Source organism: Electrophorus electricus, chromosome 19 (assembly GCF_041902795.1).
Source record: "Electrophorus electricus isolate QZ-2024a chromosome 19, ASM4190279v1, whole genome shotgun sequence".
NCBI classification, from domain to species: domain Eukaryota; kingdom Metazoa; phylum Chordata; class Actinopteri; order Gymnotiformes; family Gymnotidae; genus Electrophorus; species Electrophorus electricus.
In genome coordinates this window covers 17,565,900-17,582,392 of record NC_137515.1, presented here as the reverse complement: position 1 = coordinate 17,582,392, position 16,493 = coordinate 17,565,900, and the positions used below count along the sequence as shown (strand labels likewise).

General features: G+C 44.7%; 1 protein-coding gene across 2 annotated transcripts; it reads left to right on the top strand.

Moving 5' to 3' along the window:
• Window positions 1-16,407, top strand: smg6 (SMG6 nonsense mediated mRNA decay factor). 2 transcript variants are annotated; one of them, XM_027006434.3, is made up of 19 exons: window positions 1-3,079; window positions 3,993-6,333; window positions 6,604-6,796; window positions 6,970-7,080; window positions 7,892-7,998; window positions 8,095-8,173; window positions 8,663-8,773; window positions 9,078-9,290; window positions 10,860-10,921; window positions 11,314-11,459; window positions 11,558-11,674; window positions 11,894-12,065; window positions 12,237-12,453; window positions 12,699-12,878; window positions 12,980-13,135; window positions 13,336-13,480; window positions 13,610-13,824; window positions 14,457-14,538; window positions 14,750-16,407. In XM_027006434.3, exons 1-19 carry the CDS (start codon window positions 2,920-2,922, stop codon window positions 14,878-14,880), a joined length of 4,938 nt encoding a protein of 1,645 aa, XP_026862235.3. In that variant the 5' UTR covers window positions 1-2,919; the 3' UTR covers window positions 14,881-16,407. The 2 variants fall into 2 exon arrangements, with proteins under 2 accessions (XP_026862235.3, XP_026862234.3); XM_027006433.3 differs by having other exon boundaries at window positions 2-3,079; window positions 12,977-13,135.
• Window positions 16,408-16,493: the final 86 nt, after the last annotated feature.

Sequence of the window (16,493 nt, the reverse complement as noted above, 5' to 3'; positions counted from 1 at the left end):
GCTTGCCTGAGTCTCATTTGTGTTTTCTCGCTCTGATTGCCAGGCTGACTTGCATGTAATGAGATTGGCTAGAGAGATAGGAAGAAGGAGACTGGGAAGAAAAAAAAAGGAGGATGAGAAGCAAGTGGATGCTGATTGGTAAAATCCCCTCCACCCCCGCATGATCATTTTCACACACCTTTTTTTTTCTCCTCCTTCCACCATCACACATGCATACACACAAATGCAGAATTTTCTTACTCTGTATATTAGGCCTCATACTCCATTAGCATTAGTTGTGCCTTTACCTAAGAGAAGTATGTATATATGTAACATCTAGGCATATGCATTGTTCCTGCACTGAGTATGTACTGTACATATACATTATAACCCAAGACAAGCTTGGAATTTATTATTCCATAATTTCATTGATTTGAAATGAATATGCGCTTTTGAGTAGGTGTCTGAACAGCCCTTGATTAAACAAACTTTTGCACTGATTCATGGGAGGTGGAGATAGATTTATCACTCTAGTCCTTCTCTTTCTCTCTGGCAGAGCTAGTGTGAATTAAACATTAAAAGATGTACAGCAGAGGGGTTTTTTTTTCATTTAACCGCAGTCACGCTACATGCGTCACAGACCCCGAAAGCCCTCATTAGCTGCCCCTCTCCATACAGTCAGCCTCTTTCACTTTGTTTCGCATGCTCTCTCTCTAACTTACTGTCTCGGGTTCTGCACACACACTTTGCCTCTGAATTGTTTCTTCATTGCACATTGTGCTACCCACCTTATTCTCCATTTCATTCTTTTCTTTTAATCCCATCCCATCATTTCAATCAAAATCGCTCATTCTTGTCAAGTGGTCTACAGTTGCTCTCAGGTGGTCAATGTTATGATTCGGGTGGATGCTCGGAGATCGGTTTTAGGGGATGACTTCCGAGTTAATTCTGAGTCAGTTCCTCTGTCTCTCCCTCTCCTTTCACCATCATCCACCTCCTCTCTCATTGCAAAAGTCAGCTTCTCTCTCCCACCACCCTGTGACTTCCCAGGGGAGAGTGGGAAAGAGAGGGAGAGAGAGAGGGAGAGAGAGAATAATGAGGGGGCAGGAGAAACCCCCTGGTGTTCAGAATTCACCTGCAGAAAACTCCCTGCCTTTGCCGCCTCCGCACAGCTCATCTGTATTCTGAGTCCTTGTTCTCACCCTCCCTCTCTCCTGTCTCCCAGCATGACTTTACCAGCGGCACTAGCACACGATTGCCAGAATGTCCTCGAAAACAGCGTGGTCAACTAGCATCAGTATTTATCCACATAACAGTCAAATCCATTGCTTTCAGAACTGCATAAAACAAATCCAACATCCTCCTGCAGTAATTAGGTGGCATGTTAAGGAGAGGCGATGCAGACTGGTCACTGTCATTTTTAGCAACTTCTAATAAGAATTAATGCTGTACAGCCATTTAATCGAGTCTAGGATGGTGAAGCGGGTGAATGGGAGGAATGCAGACAAAGGGTAAAGTGTGGGCCTGTATCTTTAAATCTGTAAGTGATGCCATGTTGCTAGGGAAATGAAGCTGTTTACTCCACCAGTGTGAGCTGGTTGACTCTCCTGTCCTTAACACATTCTCTCTTTGTCTTCCTTCCTTCCTTTTCCCTTCTCCACCAGTTCCTTCTTGATCTCTGCCTCTGTCTCCCAATGTTTTTCCTTTCTCTCCTTAGTATGACTGGCTTTCATATCCTTGTAAACTGACTCTCATTTCCTTACATTCTCTCTCTTATCTTCCTTCCTCTCGCCCTGATTTTTCTTCTTCACTTTACTGCATTTTCATCTTCTTAGTATATCTTGGAAGGTCAAATTAGTTAAAGAGAGTCAGCTAATTAACAAAGTTTGGAGCAGGGATCTATATTAGGGCAGTGCCAAAACTGCCCAGGGCAAAGAAGAAGGTGGGCAAAACCCTGACAAATGTGCTGTTGACCCACATTTTAATAAAGTAATGTAGTAAAGATCTTCCACACAGCTAAATGTCACATTTCAACAAGTGCATTTTTTACCACTCCAATTTTAAGCATACAGTTTATTTTAAAAAAATAGTAAAAAAATAAAATAAAATAAAAAAGAACCGGTTAGAGAGACGAACTGAAATGTTGACCCTAGCCATGATTTTCTATATCTGAAAATGCCACAACGCTGACACCTGGAGGTCAATATTCGAACTGCACTTAAGTACTGAAAAATATTAAATCCATATTGTATTAAACAAACAAAAAGAAAAACTTATGGCAAGGTTGCTTCATCCCTACTTGTGGTTAAATGTATTGTATTCCTTTCATATATTCCTCTTCTATTCCTTTAATTTTTGTTTTTGTATAATTTCCCCATCAATCTGTGCCTCGCTCTCCATCTCCGGCAGTCTTCATGCCTCACTAAGATGACTCACCCTCATTCACACATAGCGACGCCTTCTTCAGAGGAAAAAGAGATTCGATTATTCATTTAATTAAAAATGTCTTGTCAGGATATGATATGCTATCTGATGCGGGCTGTGAGTGTCAAAGCAATATCAAGCGCTGTGATAACATTGACTAATATCATACTATTGATAGAAATGAACGTAAACCACTGACTCTACAGTGAACTTAAATATTTGGAGCTTAGGCAAGCTTTGCCATGTGCACAGGGTCGGTAAATCTATGTTATAAAGTTGTAAAAGGTTAGCATATACGATGTTTCCATAGTAACGTAATAACCAGCTATGAAAAATAAATCGAGAAATTATATGATTTAGTAGGCTAATATAGCTGCCTAATTCTGTGAGGGGTATGTGAAATCTAATATGCTCCGTTTAAAATGAATTTAACAAATACTCTGCATTACTTTAAACGTACAAAGTTTAGAAGACAGTTCGTTCCCTTGTATTGTTGCGTTTTCTAACGCGTCCTCGATGGCAACGGAACGGTTTGGTCTCAATGAGACGCCGTATGTTTGTGTTTTGTGTTTGATGGTGACGAAAATGGCGGACGAGCTGGACAGAGTACGAATTTCGGCCGCTGAACTACGAGTAGAGGCGTCGAGTTTTGTCACACAAAAGGGCAACTTAAAAGGTTAGTACCGACGTTAGCATTAGCGGAGGACTGTGGATACAGATGGTTAGATGTAAACACGCGAAAACTAACTTAAACGGATCGGTTCGCGCTATGATAGCTAGCTGGCTACTAGCTTTAGCTAACGTTAGCTAACAGTTTGTTAATCTCTTCGCTTGTGGTAGTTTATTTTGTAGGGTAATCTGGGACACACATGGTGGCAATTGTATCAGTAAGTGGGTTGCTTCTTGGTGTTTTTCAAAAGTAATCATGTAGCTAGCTACTCAATACCGTTGTTGGTTAGTTAGCCAGCTAACTGTCTTCTCAGCGACCTAGCTAGCCTCCTCTAACTTGGTGGAACACGATAACCTTATTTGACTGACGTGAGAGAACAAGACTTAAATTAAGTAGCTAGTGAAGACTGGCTAGTATATGTCATCTTAAGGCAACAGTACAGACGTAGGCGGTAACTTTAGCTAGCCGGTGGACGCAGCGGGGTCAATTAATCTTAGTAGCTTTGCATTTCATCAACCTAGCTAGCTAGGATATCTAGCTAGTTATCTAACTAGCTAGCTCTATTGTCGATCTTGTCAGTTGACTGTTGTCCCGTATACATTTAAGTCGGTCTAAAATTTTAAAGGTATCTTGCTACGAGTGGACATTTCAGGTGCAACAGGTAGCTAGCTAGCTAATTTGCTGTCACAATGAATATAGTAAGCCTGCTACCGAGCTACCAGTTTAACATCCTTTAGCTTGTGTTCTAAAGCGAGACTCCGGTTCTCTATAGTCCTCTTTGTGTTTATCAGAAGTGGGTAACGGTTACTTAAGTTTTGAACAGGGAAATGACAACAAAGCAAATAAACAAAGAAGCAACTTACAATATAGTGCAGTGCGTATTCAGCCTAATGCCTTCAGCGTCTCTCGTTTCTGCCAGAGGTAGAAGAGAACACCAGTAAGAAGCAGCTACAGCGAGAGGTGAGACGGCCGGATCTGCAGCGCTATCAGCCTGGAGCAGGGCAGTCGCGCAGACGCAAAGACAGCGCGGAGGGAGAAGCGCGGGCGCTTTCCAGTGAGCGTGCACACACATCGGGCGAGCGCGTGTCAGATCCGGACATCAAAATGCCTGACAGCTCTCCAAGTTCTGATCTGAATCTCCTCAGTGGAGACTGTCCATCAGGGACAAGCAACTTCAATACGGACAGAACTAAAGACTCTTCCAACCATCTGCATGCTGGAAGGAGCCCTGTTAAAGATAAGATATCAAGAACTGGTACATCTGGGTCTCCGAAACTGTCTCGGAAAATACGCAAACCTGATCGTGAGATATATCAGCCAGGTGGACGAAGGTCCAAAGGTGGTAGAGGCTCTGGTTTAAACAAGGAGTTGGAGCAACTATCCAAAGAAAAGGAAGAAAAAACAACAGCTGGTAGCTGTGGATGTGTGGGATTAGTGGAAGAAGGTAAGGATATGCTGGAGGAGGACGTAAAAGAAAGAGAGGAGAAAGAAAAGGTGAAAAAAAGCAAAGAAGGCAGAAGAAAACAGGAGCCAGGAAAAGAGCAGAAGAGTTCAGACTCGCCATCTACACACAACGGCCTGACCAGTGTTGAAAATGTAACCGATAAAGTGACGAACCTCAACATTAGCAGCCCCGCAACTTTGGAGTCACAAGGAAAGAAAGGAGCCCGAGCTGAAGATGGGGGTGATAGGAGAAAAAAGTTGAGCAGTGAGGGCCGCAGGAACAGAGCAGGAGGGGCAGAGAGAGGCTCGTGTGATGTGGATGGAAAGAAGAAGGAGAGGGGGACCCAAAGGTCCAGAGGGGGCAGAGAGAGGGGTTCCAACCATGCTTCAGGGAGGAGGGAAGAAGGGGAGGGAGTGGAGAAAAGCTCCGCCACACACCAGTGGGAGAAAAACTATGACCAAACAACAGAAGAACGGTGGCAGCGCGATGTGCAAGCAAAAGATGTTGGTCAAGACCAAAACTTACAAGGAAAACATAGAAATAACCACACAAAAGACAGGAACGGAGAGAGACACCGGCTGTCTGAAGAATCGGGCAATAACAAAGTGAGCTCTGCTTCCAAACGCTATTCCAAGTCAGACATCCGGCGTCCTCGAAACCGGACCTATAGCACGAGCTCAGCCAGCAGTGGAGCCAGCATCGATGCACCAAGAGGCTCTCAGAGACGTAAGGCTAATGCAGCTTTCGGGGGAAGGGAGAGGGGAGAGGGGAGACTTGCACCCAGGTCTCATGAAATGATGATGGCGTTAAAAGAAGGGACCACAGAGAAGCAGCCCAGACAGAAGAGGTGGACAGCTAGAGAGATGTCCTCCACGGATTCCCTTGAGGAGGGTGAGGTATGGGAACGGGATGATGAGAGAAGAGGCCTGCGAGACAGAGAGGCTGAGGATGACAGCAGTGCTTTCATAGCCTCCAAACGGAACAACAGGGGCTTAAGAGGATCTTTGGGCAGTGGTCGAGGAGGAATTTTAAGAGTTTCTTTAGACAAGCAATCTAGTTCTTCCACAGGAGCTGGTGAGGACCAGACAAAGCGAAAAAATCAGGGTCCCAGAGGTAGAGGACGAGGTATCCTGGTCCTCCCAGCACACACTGAGCTAACTGCATCCCCAGAGCCTGGACCTCGTCTGATGGGTGGGATGAGAGGTGGTATGGGCCTGGCCAGAGGAAGAGGGGGTCGTGGAGGAAGTACAAGGAGGCTCTGGGACCCAAATAACCCTGATAAGAAACCTGCCCTGGCAGGCAACCAACAGTCTCAGCGTTCTCCTCTCCAGCAGTCGTTATACCTACAGCATCAAGGAGGATATGGCCCGCTGCACTTCCTGGACACTGATGATGAAACTGCAGGGAGCCCTCCAATCCCCCAGGGGGATCACTTCCAAAGTCAGCAGGCTGCTGCCATGGCTTACTACAAATTCCAGAACTCTGACAATCCTTACTGCTACCCATTGCCAGCCAATGCTCCAAACACCCCTCCACGCTATGCATATCCCTATCAGTTTTCATACCAAATGTCTGCCTCTAATGGGATTTACCCCAGCCCTGCTCTGGCACCTTTCTATGGAACATATGGTCAGGGTGGTCAGGGTTACCCCATTACAGGTGGCACCACAATTAGCCAGGAGGAGGCAGAGGTACAGACCAGGGGGGAGTTAGGAAAACTGCTGCGAGTGGCTGACAGTCAGGAGCTCCAGCTCAGCAACCTACTGTCCAGGGAACGACTGAGCCCAGATGGACTGGACAGGATGGCCCAGCTGAGGTAAGCAAGGTCTGATTAGTCCTAAAGCAGAAAGAGGCATTTGTGGAAATCAGTTCATAGGAAGAACGTAAAGAGTTCAGAAGCTTGGTTTAAGTCTGTTAGGCTATTCGTTCTTTGTAGGTTCTTAAAGGCCTGCAGTGGCATTGTTGCTTCCTAGAGAATTCACTTTAATACTGCATGATGAGTATCGTACATTTGTTAGCACTTTTTTGTGGTTCTTATTGTTTTGATGTATTATTAATCTCACTGACATTTCCGTTTCCCTCTCAGGGCAGAGCTCTTGACATTGTATGAGCGAGTGATTCTAACGGATATTGAGTTCTCAGACTCTCAGAACTTGGACCAAGTGCTGTGGAAGAATGTGTTTTATCAGGTCATTGAGAGATTCAGACAACTTCTGAAAGACCAGGACTCTGATACAGCTGTTCAGATCAGAGCCATGCTTTTAACAATACTAGAAGAGGTAAAACATGCACTGCATGTCCTGTCCTGTAAGATCTTAATGAGACACTTTTTTTTTTGTGGCGCAAAAATAATAATCCACCAATATGCAATTCTACTGCGTGTTTGGACTCATTGGCCCATATGAAACAACTGTGAGAAGTGAGAATCAGTGTCGACACATCTGTTTTCTAGGGGGCAGTGTTCTTTGATTCACTGCTGCAGAAGCTGCAAACTGTTTTCCAGTTTAAGCTTGAAGACTACATGGATGGAATGGCAGTACGCTCAAGACCTCTGCGCAAAACGGTAAACAGATCTGTTCCTAGTAAACAAGCCTATGTTGCCTCTGTTTGCTCCTTGTTTTAATCCAGCTAGCAATGATGAGGACTCGGAAATACATCTTTATTTGATTTCAACACTGACGGTGGAGTATTTGATGACCTGTGATATAAATTGAACCTTTGCACCCAAGGAAGGGGCGAAGCACAGGTGTGCGCTCTCCGAAGGGGAAGGCAGTGTGGTGACAGAGACCCTCACCCCCTGAGGAAGAGAGGGTGATGTGATGAAAATTGTCACTTGAGGCGGAACGGGTGCTCCGGCTGCTGTTCCAGAGAGCTGGCTATTAGGTCCAGTGGTCAGGGCATGTGTTTATCGTCTGTAGTACCTGGGTTCAAGACCCTAACCTGCTGCCCTCCACCTTTACCACAGGTGCACGTTAAACCTGAGCTTAAAATCATTTAGGTCTTACAACACATTGTGTTTTGATCACATGCCACAGTCTTTTTACAGCTAATAGGGTGTTTTTGTCAGAGTTCTGGGAATTGAAAGCGGCATTCCCCTTTGACTCTACTCTTTGAGTCTTTCGGCAGTATTTGATGAACAACCAACTTTCTTGCACGTTCTTCAGCAGAAAGAAGTATCATATTAAGAAGTACCCTAATTGTGGACTTGTGTAAAACGGTTCAGTATCTTTACAACTGTATTGCAAAATGTGCTGCTGTTATTTTATGAACTTTAAGTTTTTTAAATTGATGTATTTATTTAGTGGATTAGTTCATTTTGTGCTGTCTTTTTATGTGTAGTTACTGCTCTGAGTTGAATTTGCTTTTCACTGCAGGTGAAATACGCTCTGATCAGTGCTCAGCGCTGTATGATCTGTCAGGGAGATATTGCAAGATACAGAGAACAAGCCAGTGATTCTGCCAACTATGGTAAAGCACGCAGGTCAGTGCTTGTGTAGCAAGAAATTGTTCAGTAAGCTACAATGTTACCCTTTATTACACTGGATTCAGTATTTTTTAATGTTTTTCTTTTTCACAGTTGGTACCTAAAAGCTCAGCAAATTGCACCAAAAAATGGAAGACCCTACAATCAGCTGGCTTTGCTGGCAGTGTACACAGTAAGATGACATTTATTTACTATTAAATGTTTACTTACTTAAAGAAGTGTAACTGATAACGAATAACCAGTCAGCAATTATTCAAACGTAAACCCTGACTAGGTGCTCAGGTCCTTTTGAGGAATTACCCTGTTTATTACATGGCAGCTTATATAGTACGTGACCCAATTTATTTATTTGATTTATAATGAACAAAAACTAATGTCATCATGTATGATTTATAATGACAATATTGACTGAAATGATGTGAAACAGTAGCAGGGCCGTATGATCATTTCTGCAGATTCAGTGATCAGGTGTTGAAAAAGCACTGACCTTTTGAATGCCATGACTGACCAATCATAATCAAGTATTTCACAGCTTTCTGTCAAATTTGGTATGAGGCCCTCATATTTTCATCTATAAGACAGCTATAATACCACATTTCACTTGCCTGTCTGTCTCTTCCTCCTTCATACTCTCCTGCCTGTCCTCCCTTTCCCCGTGCAGAAGCGAAAGCTGGATGCTGTGTATTACTACATGCGTAGTCTGGCTGCCAGCAACCCAATTCTCACAGCCAAGGAGAGCCTGATGAGTCTGTTTGAGGAAGCCAAGCGCAAGGTAAGTGTCTGACATACACTTTTGCTCACTCTCCTACCTCTTTGTGGGACTATGGGACTATATTATAACTGGTCAGTCACATGCTATTGTCTGAAATGTAGGACGTCATCTTAAGACATGTGAAGCACAAGCTACTCCAGCTAGCTCTGAAGGCTGTACAACCTTTAGTTCCAATGTGCTTGGGAAGCTATATATATGTACTAGCTGTCCGTGGTGTTGGAACGTTACACCTGGTTTCCAGGAATAGCAAAAAAAAATAATAAAAAAACATTAAAAAAAAACCTTTGTGCCTCCCTCTCCCTAGGCTGAGCAGATCGAGCGCAGGCGTAAGCAAGATCTGGAGGCTGGCACACGGGGCCTGCGGGGGCGTGGAGGGGGTCGGGGTGAGGATGCCACCCGCGTGGAAATCTGGATACGTCCCAGCGGGCATCCGGGAGTAGCATCTCGCTCAGCGGGCAGCGAGTCGAGCAAAGAGCCGGAGCAGGACGCAGGGCTGAGCGCACTGACCGCCAGTGATGTGAGTGTGGCGACACCACCACTGCACATCATCTTTGCTCCTCCGTTACCACCTCCAAGTCTGTGCAGGAGTGCAGAATCTATTTATAAACCAATGCTGTACCTTTTATACAGCCAGTGTACAGCTGCCCCTACCTGGGAGCTTATTTTTGTTTGTATGAGTAATTGGCTAGAACTGTGGACGTGCAGTACCTGTAGTATTCTTGTGACCTCACCTGTGTTTTTAAGGAAAAAAATCCCGGTTGTTTAGTAGTGTTTGGTTCCTTACACATGCATCTGTGTGTGGCTGAGGGTGCATTTGATGTCGCGGCCCTTGCTTTCCTCCTGAGGGGAGCGTCACAGCCATTCTTTTTGCACATTAGTACAAGCCCCCAACACTCCCACTGCACCAAGTGACTGAGATTGTGGATGTATGTGTGTTCTCTGAGTATGCGCACAGACACCTAAGTATGCACCCCCCCCCCCCCCCCCCACCATATCGCGCTCGCGCTCTCGCTCTCCCGTGCACATGCGCATACAGAGAACCTTGAGCTGAATAACACCTCCTACACAGCTCAGCAGAGTGTAAAAACAGACACACTTGAACTCAGTCCCCTTATTCTACCTTCCTTTTCACCGATTTCTTCCAAGTCCTTTAAGCGCCTTCATTCTCTCTTCTTTTTTTGCTCTTTTATTTGCCCAACTTTATAATATCTTTAAAATTCCTTTGTCTTTAATTCTTGTTCCCAGTTATGTTCACTGTGCTGTTGAAGTGTTCCTGGGAGATGAATAAGAGACAGGAAGTGTTACTCATATGTTTTTCCTCCCATATCCATTGTAGGGAACCTGTTGTGTTGTTGAATGTCTGTCTATGTGTATGGCAATTATCTTGTAATTGCGTGTCATGACACAGAACTACTTAATGCAAAGCACTTGGGCGAGTCTTTCCAGATAAGTGCATCTGCCAAATGCCCTGTGTGTAATGCAAATGTCACAATTCAACGATGCCTATGGACAGATGTCTGGGGGGAGGGGGATTCTAACAAATGCACACTTGAGTGCACACATTTTGAACAATAAAGAGGTAGGCCTGAGTTGTTTATGAGCCTTGCACAGGATGTAGCCACACATGACTCACCATCCATGGCAGAGAAGGGCGTCAGTGGGCCGTGATGCAGCCATCATCTCCGTTGCCTTGGATATTCGCCCACGTCAGCATAAACAAACACACACACAGTTCCAATTTTTCCACCCTCTGCCACATTATGGATACGAGCTTTTATTCTATTTGGGGGGGCCCCCCCATATCTGGCTTTAGGATATACAGTAATTTAATGTTATAGCATTGCCACGGTTACCCTTTTTTTAATTGGAAAAAAAAAAATTCTGTCATTGGCTTAGTTGTCTTTCGGGTTTTCTTTATATTAGGTAATCTTCTATTAAAACATTGCCTTGATAAGACATTACAGTGGTAAGTCGGTATTCAGAGTATTATGAGAATGATTTTTTTTTTTTTTGGAGTGAGGCAGGGAGCATGAGCACTTAAATTATGTGATCTCTTATTTTAACCACTGCCCTCTGTTTTTTGTAGCTCAACAAGAGATTTATCTTGAGTTTTCTCCACACTCATGGAAAGCTCTTCACTAAAGTAGGGTAAGTGGCTACTAAGGTACAGAATTTGACGTCTAAGGCTTACTGCTGAGTGGGAGCACTATGCAGACAGAGAAACCGATATTCTTATCATAAACTTAGACATTGATGACAAGCGCTCAGCTAAAAGTGCTACTTCTGGGTGAAGCAACTAGTGAATAAATTCATGCTGGGGCAGGTTCTGATTTGTGGTTAGAAGGAAAGATCTGTTCATAGTTTGTAGTTTTGTTTTCTAGAGTTTCTTTGTTGGTTTTTGGTGATTTGCCATAGTTGGCTCATCACTCTTCAGTTTTGTTAACTGTTACCTTCTGAATGCAGGTTGATGTTTCAGTGTGAGTTCTGTGTTGAGACCTAAAAATCCCACTTGTCAGTTATGAGTTCTGATTGGTCCTCAGGATGGAGAGCTTCCCAGCTGTGGCCAGTCATGTGTTGCGGGAGTTCCGGGCCCTCCTCCGGCATAGCCCCTCCCCTCTTGGTACTGCACGCATGTTGCAGATCGTCACAATCAACATGTTCACTATCCACTACGCACAGACCAGAGGTAGAGTGACACAATTCTTTCGCTACGGAGCTTTTAACCGGATGCTTCAGTACACACCTTTTAATCTGCTTTTAAATGATTAAATCCTGTATCTGTAGCCGGAGGACAGGGAGAAACCCGTTCAGTGTTGGAGGAACAGGCCACCTCTCTGGGTTTGGCTATGTTTGGGCTGCTAGTGCAACGTTGTACAGAAATCCTGAAAGAAACCCCCGCAGGTGAGTGAACATGCATGCTGTGAAATCCTTGTCAGATGAGCCACTCCAAAATGACAAAAAATGTGTGTAGTTGTGAAATGCTGGGAAAGATAATTTTTTAAACATTTTTAATTTTTTTCAACTGGAAGTGCTTGTGTAGCAAGTAAGAAAAGATGAACTAACCAGACGCAGTGCAGAGGTGAAGGCAGAATGTAATGCCGGTTTCCCCCTGTGCATCAGAGCTCATCCCAGCGGAGGAGCTTGGAGATTGTGATGCAGAGGAAGAAGAGCCCATGGTGCGAGTGTCCATGTTTCCGACTGACCTGCGGGAGCTTCTTCCCAGCGTTAAAGTCTGGTCTGACTGGATGCTGGGCCACCCGGAACAGTGGAACCCTCCCCCATGCAGTGTCGAGTGAGCCATGCTACAAGCACAATTACAATTATACGGTCACGATTAGAATTGACCACGTTGTTCCCATTTGGCCGAATCTGACGGATGTGTAGCTTGCACGTGATTCTGTTGTTACATGACTCGTCTGTATTGGATGTTGAAGTAAACTGCAGTGTGGGTGTCTGCCTGCAGCGGCAGCCCAGACGTCTGGCAGTTCCTGGCAGAGCTGTGCAATGCACTGGCGTGTGTCTACCATGGCGAGACGCCGCTCTACAAGGCAGACGCTGACAGCCAGGGGGAAGAGGACATGCGTCTGCTGGTGCTGGAGGAGGACCGAATGCTGGCCGGGTTCATCCCCCTGCTGGCTGCTCCGCAGGAGCCCTGCTACATCGACCCGCAGACAGACGCTGTGAGTCATATGCACCACACACAGGTGGGGGGTCCTATCACATGGTCCTATCAGTTGCACCATGTTTACTATAAGTATTAGCACACAAATACACACACACACACACACACACACACGTGCAGTGTGTCTCATCCCTGTCATACATGTGTGTACGCACACACACACACACACACAGACACACACACACACCAGCGACTACCTCAGTAGTGATGCATGTGTAAACATTTGAGTGTTTGGTATTGTAGGCCATGGCAGCAGACTGTAAGCGAGTGACTGTACTGAAGTACTTTCTGGAGGCTCTGTGTGGTCAGGAGGAGCCACTGCTGGCCTTTAAAGGAGGGAAGTACATCTCAGTAGCAGCACCTCCCGCTCCCAGCCAGCAAAGGGAGGGCAAGAGCCAGTCACAGACTCCCGAGCAGAGCCAGGTCATTGCACCCCTCTTCCTGACTTTCATGCACGGTACCTGTGCTGAACACGATGACAACTAACATGTTTGTGCATGCGTGTGTTTGTGTGTTTAAAGCAGGAGGATGATGTGATATTAGAGGACTCCTCCCTGTCTGCATCGGAGGGAGAGGTGGATGGGGATGTAAGCGAGGATGACATTCGAGAGCTGAGAGCTCGGCGCCACGCGCTAGCTCATAAACTAGCCCAGCAGCAGAAGAGGAGAGACAAAATACAGGTACCACACACACACACACACCATGATTACATCAGCAGTAAAAATTCAGACACACACACACACACACACACACACACACACGCACGCGCCCTTGTGTATCCTCACTCTAGGGTGCATGTACAGGGGCCGCTTGATAAGCATTATATTGCACGAGTGTGTGTGTGTGTGTGTGTGTGTGTGTGTGTGTGTGTTCTCTCTAGGCTGTGCTGCAGACAGGAGGGCAACTGGAGCTAGAGATCAGGCCCTTCTACCTTGTCCCTGATACCAATTGCTTCATCGACCACTTAGATGGCCTGAGGAAGCTACTGGCCTGTGGGACCTACATACTGGTGGTCCCTCTGATTGGTGAGACACCTGTAACACAACTAACCTGGTGTGGATGACTACTCCGCCAACTGTCTAAAAAACCAAGGCAAAACTGCTACAGGGTGTGTTTACGTTCTCCCTTTTTCTTCCTTGCTGTGCATCTCCCAGTGATCACAGAGCTGGATGGCTTGGCTAAGGGCCTCGAGTGCCGTGACGGGGAGCCGGCAGCCCACGCCAGGCTGGTGCAGGAGCAGGCTAAAGCAGCCGTGGCCTTCCTGGAGAAGGGCTTTGAGGCCCGCGAGCCAGGCTTGAGGGCACTCACAAGCAGGGGGAGCCAGCTGGAGTCAATTGCCTTCCGCAGTGAGGACACCTCTGGACAAAAGGTGAGTAGATGCCGCTATGGTAACTGTGGTAATTTAAGATAATATTAGAGCTACACGCTATGCACATTAGATTGTGATTATTCTGCTTATGTGTTGTAATTAGGATGTTTGTTTTTTAAAAACATGTTGGTGAAACATCATGATGGGAAATTGTTGAAGATTTGGTCTGCATTATTTTGACTAAAATTAATTATGCTTGTTCTGTCATTTGAATTTGATGTAACAGAACACCCACACAACCGCTCATTTGAAGTGTCTGAGATTTGGTCAGGATGCTCATAGCACACAATTTTAATAAATAAATACATTTTTCTGGGGATAATTTCTGTATTGCTGCTTTCTGCCGTATCAGTATTCCAAATGCCAATATTACAATCATGACCGAATACATTGTGAAGCTCCAGTTAGTATCTATAGTTTTTAAATGTATGCATAGCAAAGCTTCTCCTAGTCTTCAGGGGGTACATATTGGTTCTGTCAGGTAATCAGACTATGCCATTTCATTATCTGGCTCGGGAGGGTTTGAAAAGGGTTTGAGTCCAAATGACTGGCTGTGGGCCCCCAGGGACTGAATTGAGAATCCCTGCTATATAATATATGGAATGTGTGCCAAATCAATATTTCTTCTTCAGGGCAACAATGATGATGTGATTTTGTCATGCTGTCTGCATTACTGTCAAGACAAGGCCAAGGACTTCATGCCTGTTCAAAGAGGTGAGGGTTCAGGTTCTGTTTAGCTCAGCCAACGAGCTCTGTGCAGACTGGAGTACTGGGCTTGACAGTGTTTATTTACACTTTTACTTAGTTTTCAGGGGTTTTGAGCTTTTTCTAACCTTTCTGTTGGAGTGGGGTTTTTTTTGAAGATCTTTTTTATTTTAATTTTTTAATTTGTCAGTGAATTGCTGGTCATTGTCTTCCCTCTCAGATAGGCCAGTTCGCTTGCGCAGGGAAGTGGTTCTGTTAACGGATGACCGGAACCTGCGTGTGAAGGCCCTGACCAAGAATGTTCCCGTTCGAGACATCCCCGCCTTCCTGAGCTGGGCTAAAGTGGGCTGAAGAAAGGGACCAAACTTCCTACTGTATAAACCGCTCAACCTCCACTGCAACTGTGGGTGGAAGGCAAGAACATGGCACAGAGGGAGTGAGATGGGGTGTGTGTGAGAGAGAGAGAGAGAGGGGGGGGGGAGAAGGTGCTTCATTTTTGTTAGACCAACAAAAAAAGCATAGAATGAAAAAAGACGTCATTTTAAAGAAATGAGGAGAAGAGTTTCTTTATCCCCTTAACAGCAGAACATGTGAAGAGTGGCAGGAGGGCGTTTGAGGGTAAGACAGGCTGAGTTGAATAAGGGCTCGCACCGCTTAGGTGCACGGGATGGTTTTGCAGCCGCAGGCCTGTGTATGTATGAGTGGGGAGAAAAACATCGAGAGGCCATTCTCTGCTGTGCTGTTTAGTCTGCAGTGCCAGCCTGCAATATCAAACACAAGGGTTCAGAGAGGGGCGAAGAGAGTGAACGAGCACGAGTGAGCTGGAGGATTGGGCTGACATCAGACCACAGAGGCAGACATGCCTGACTACTTTGGCATCCCACAGGGAGCTTGTAAAGAGCTCAAAGCCCCAGGAGTGAGGTGAGAGACCCGGGGCAGCATTTTCTCTCGTTCCTGTTTTATGGCCTACAAGACTATTTGCAATGCCTTGCTTCAGTCTGATTGATCACTTGCAGTCTTTTTTGTTTGTTGTTTTTTTTTTGTGTGCATGTTTTGTTTTGGGTTTTTTTTTTTGGTTTTTTAAGAAGAACCTCCCCATCCTAGCTTACATTGCAACATAATACAACTTCAACATCCAAATAATACTCATTGTGGTACATTTTATATCAGTTACGGTGCTCCATCTAAATATTTGGTAGAATTCTTACGTTGTGCACCAAATTCCTCAGAACAAAAGTGTGGGCACTGCACTACTAAGCAGTGTATAATTTTGGGACATATCAATCAAGGTTAACAAATATGAAATATTGATTACTATACCATTCACAAAGTAACACCCTTTTTTTAAAATTCTCAACTAATTCTTTAATTCAGTTTCTACTAAGATACATTACACAAGCTTTTGCCATACACCATTTTAAAAAGAAAGGTCATATTCCTTCAGAATAATTTAAATGATTAAAAATATATTTAGCAAATCCTTTGTGTTTTAACAGCTTTACAACAGTGGTTTCAAGCTCATCTTAAAATGTGTGTAAATGAGTTTTTTCCTTTTCTTTTGTGGGTGATTATTTTATTTGCAGGCATATTGTAATTTTTCATAAAATGCTTGTAGCACAAACAGCATGGTTTGCTCTGGAAGTTAATATTTTGCAACACCACCACTTTAGACAAATTTAATGGAACCTGATATTTCAGCTTGGTGAAATGTTTTTAAAAGCATCATCTGCTGTGGCATGATAACATTTAAAAAAGGCTTAAAAATGAAGCAACACAGCTTTTGGTTTAGCAGTGCACTGTTAATGGGCAGCTAATGCCAGCTTCTAACGCCATGGAGAATTTTCTTTTGGTTTAATTAATAAAACTTTGGTTTCCTCATTGCTGTTGTGTAGTATGCCAAAATTTGCAATTTGCTATTATGGCCACGAGGTGGCTCCCTTCCCTTACGAACATACAGTATTTGT

Excerpts from the sequence above, each read along its gene's own strand:
- smg6 (XM_027006433.3), top strand. The coding sequence starts at position 2,920 with ATGGCAACGGAACGGTTTGGTCTCAATGAGACGCCGTATGTTTGTGTT. Across the intron at positions 8,174-8,662 it reads CTTTGCTGGCAGTGTACACA|AAGCGAAAGCTGGATGCTGT; the intron begins GTAAGATGACAT and ends TTCCCCGTGCAG. Across the intron at positions 8,774-9,077 it reads TTGAGGAAGCCAAGCGCAAG|GCTGAGCAGATCGAGCGCAG; the intron begins GTAAGTGTCTGA and ends CCCTCTCCCTAG.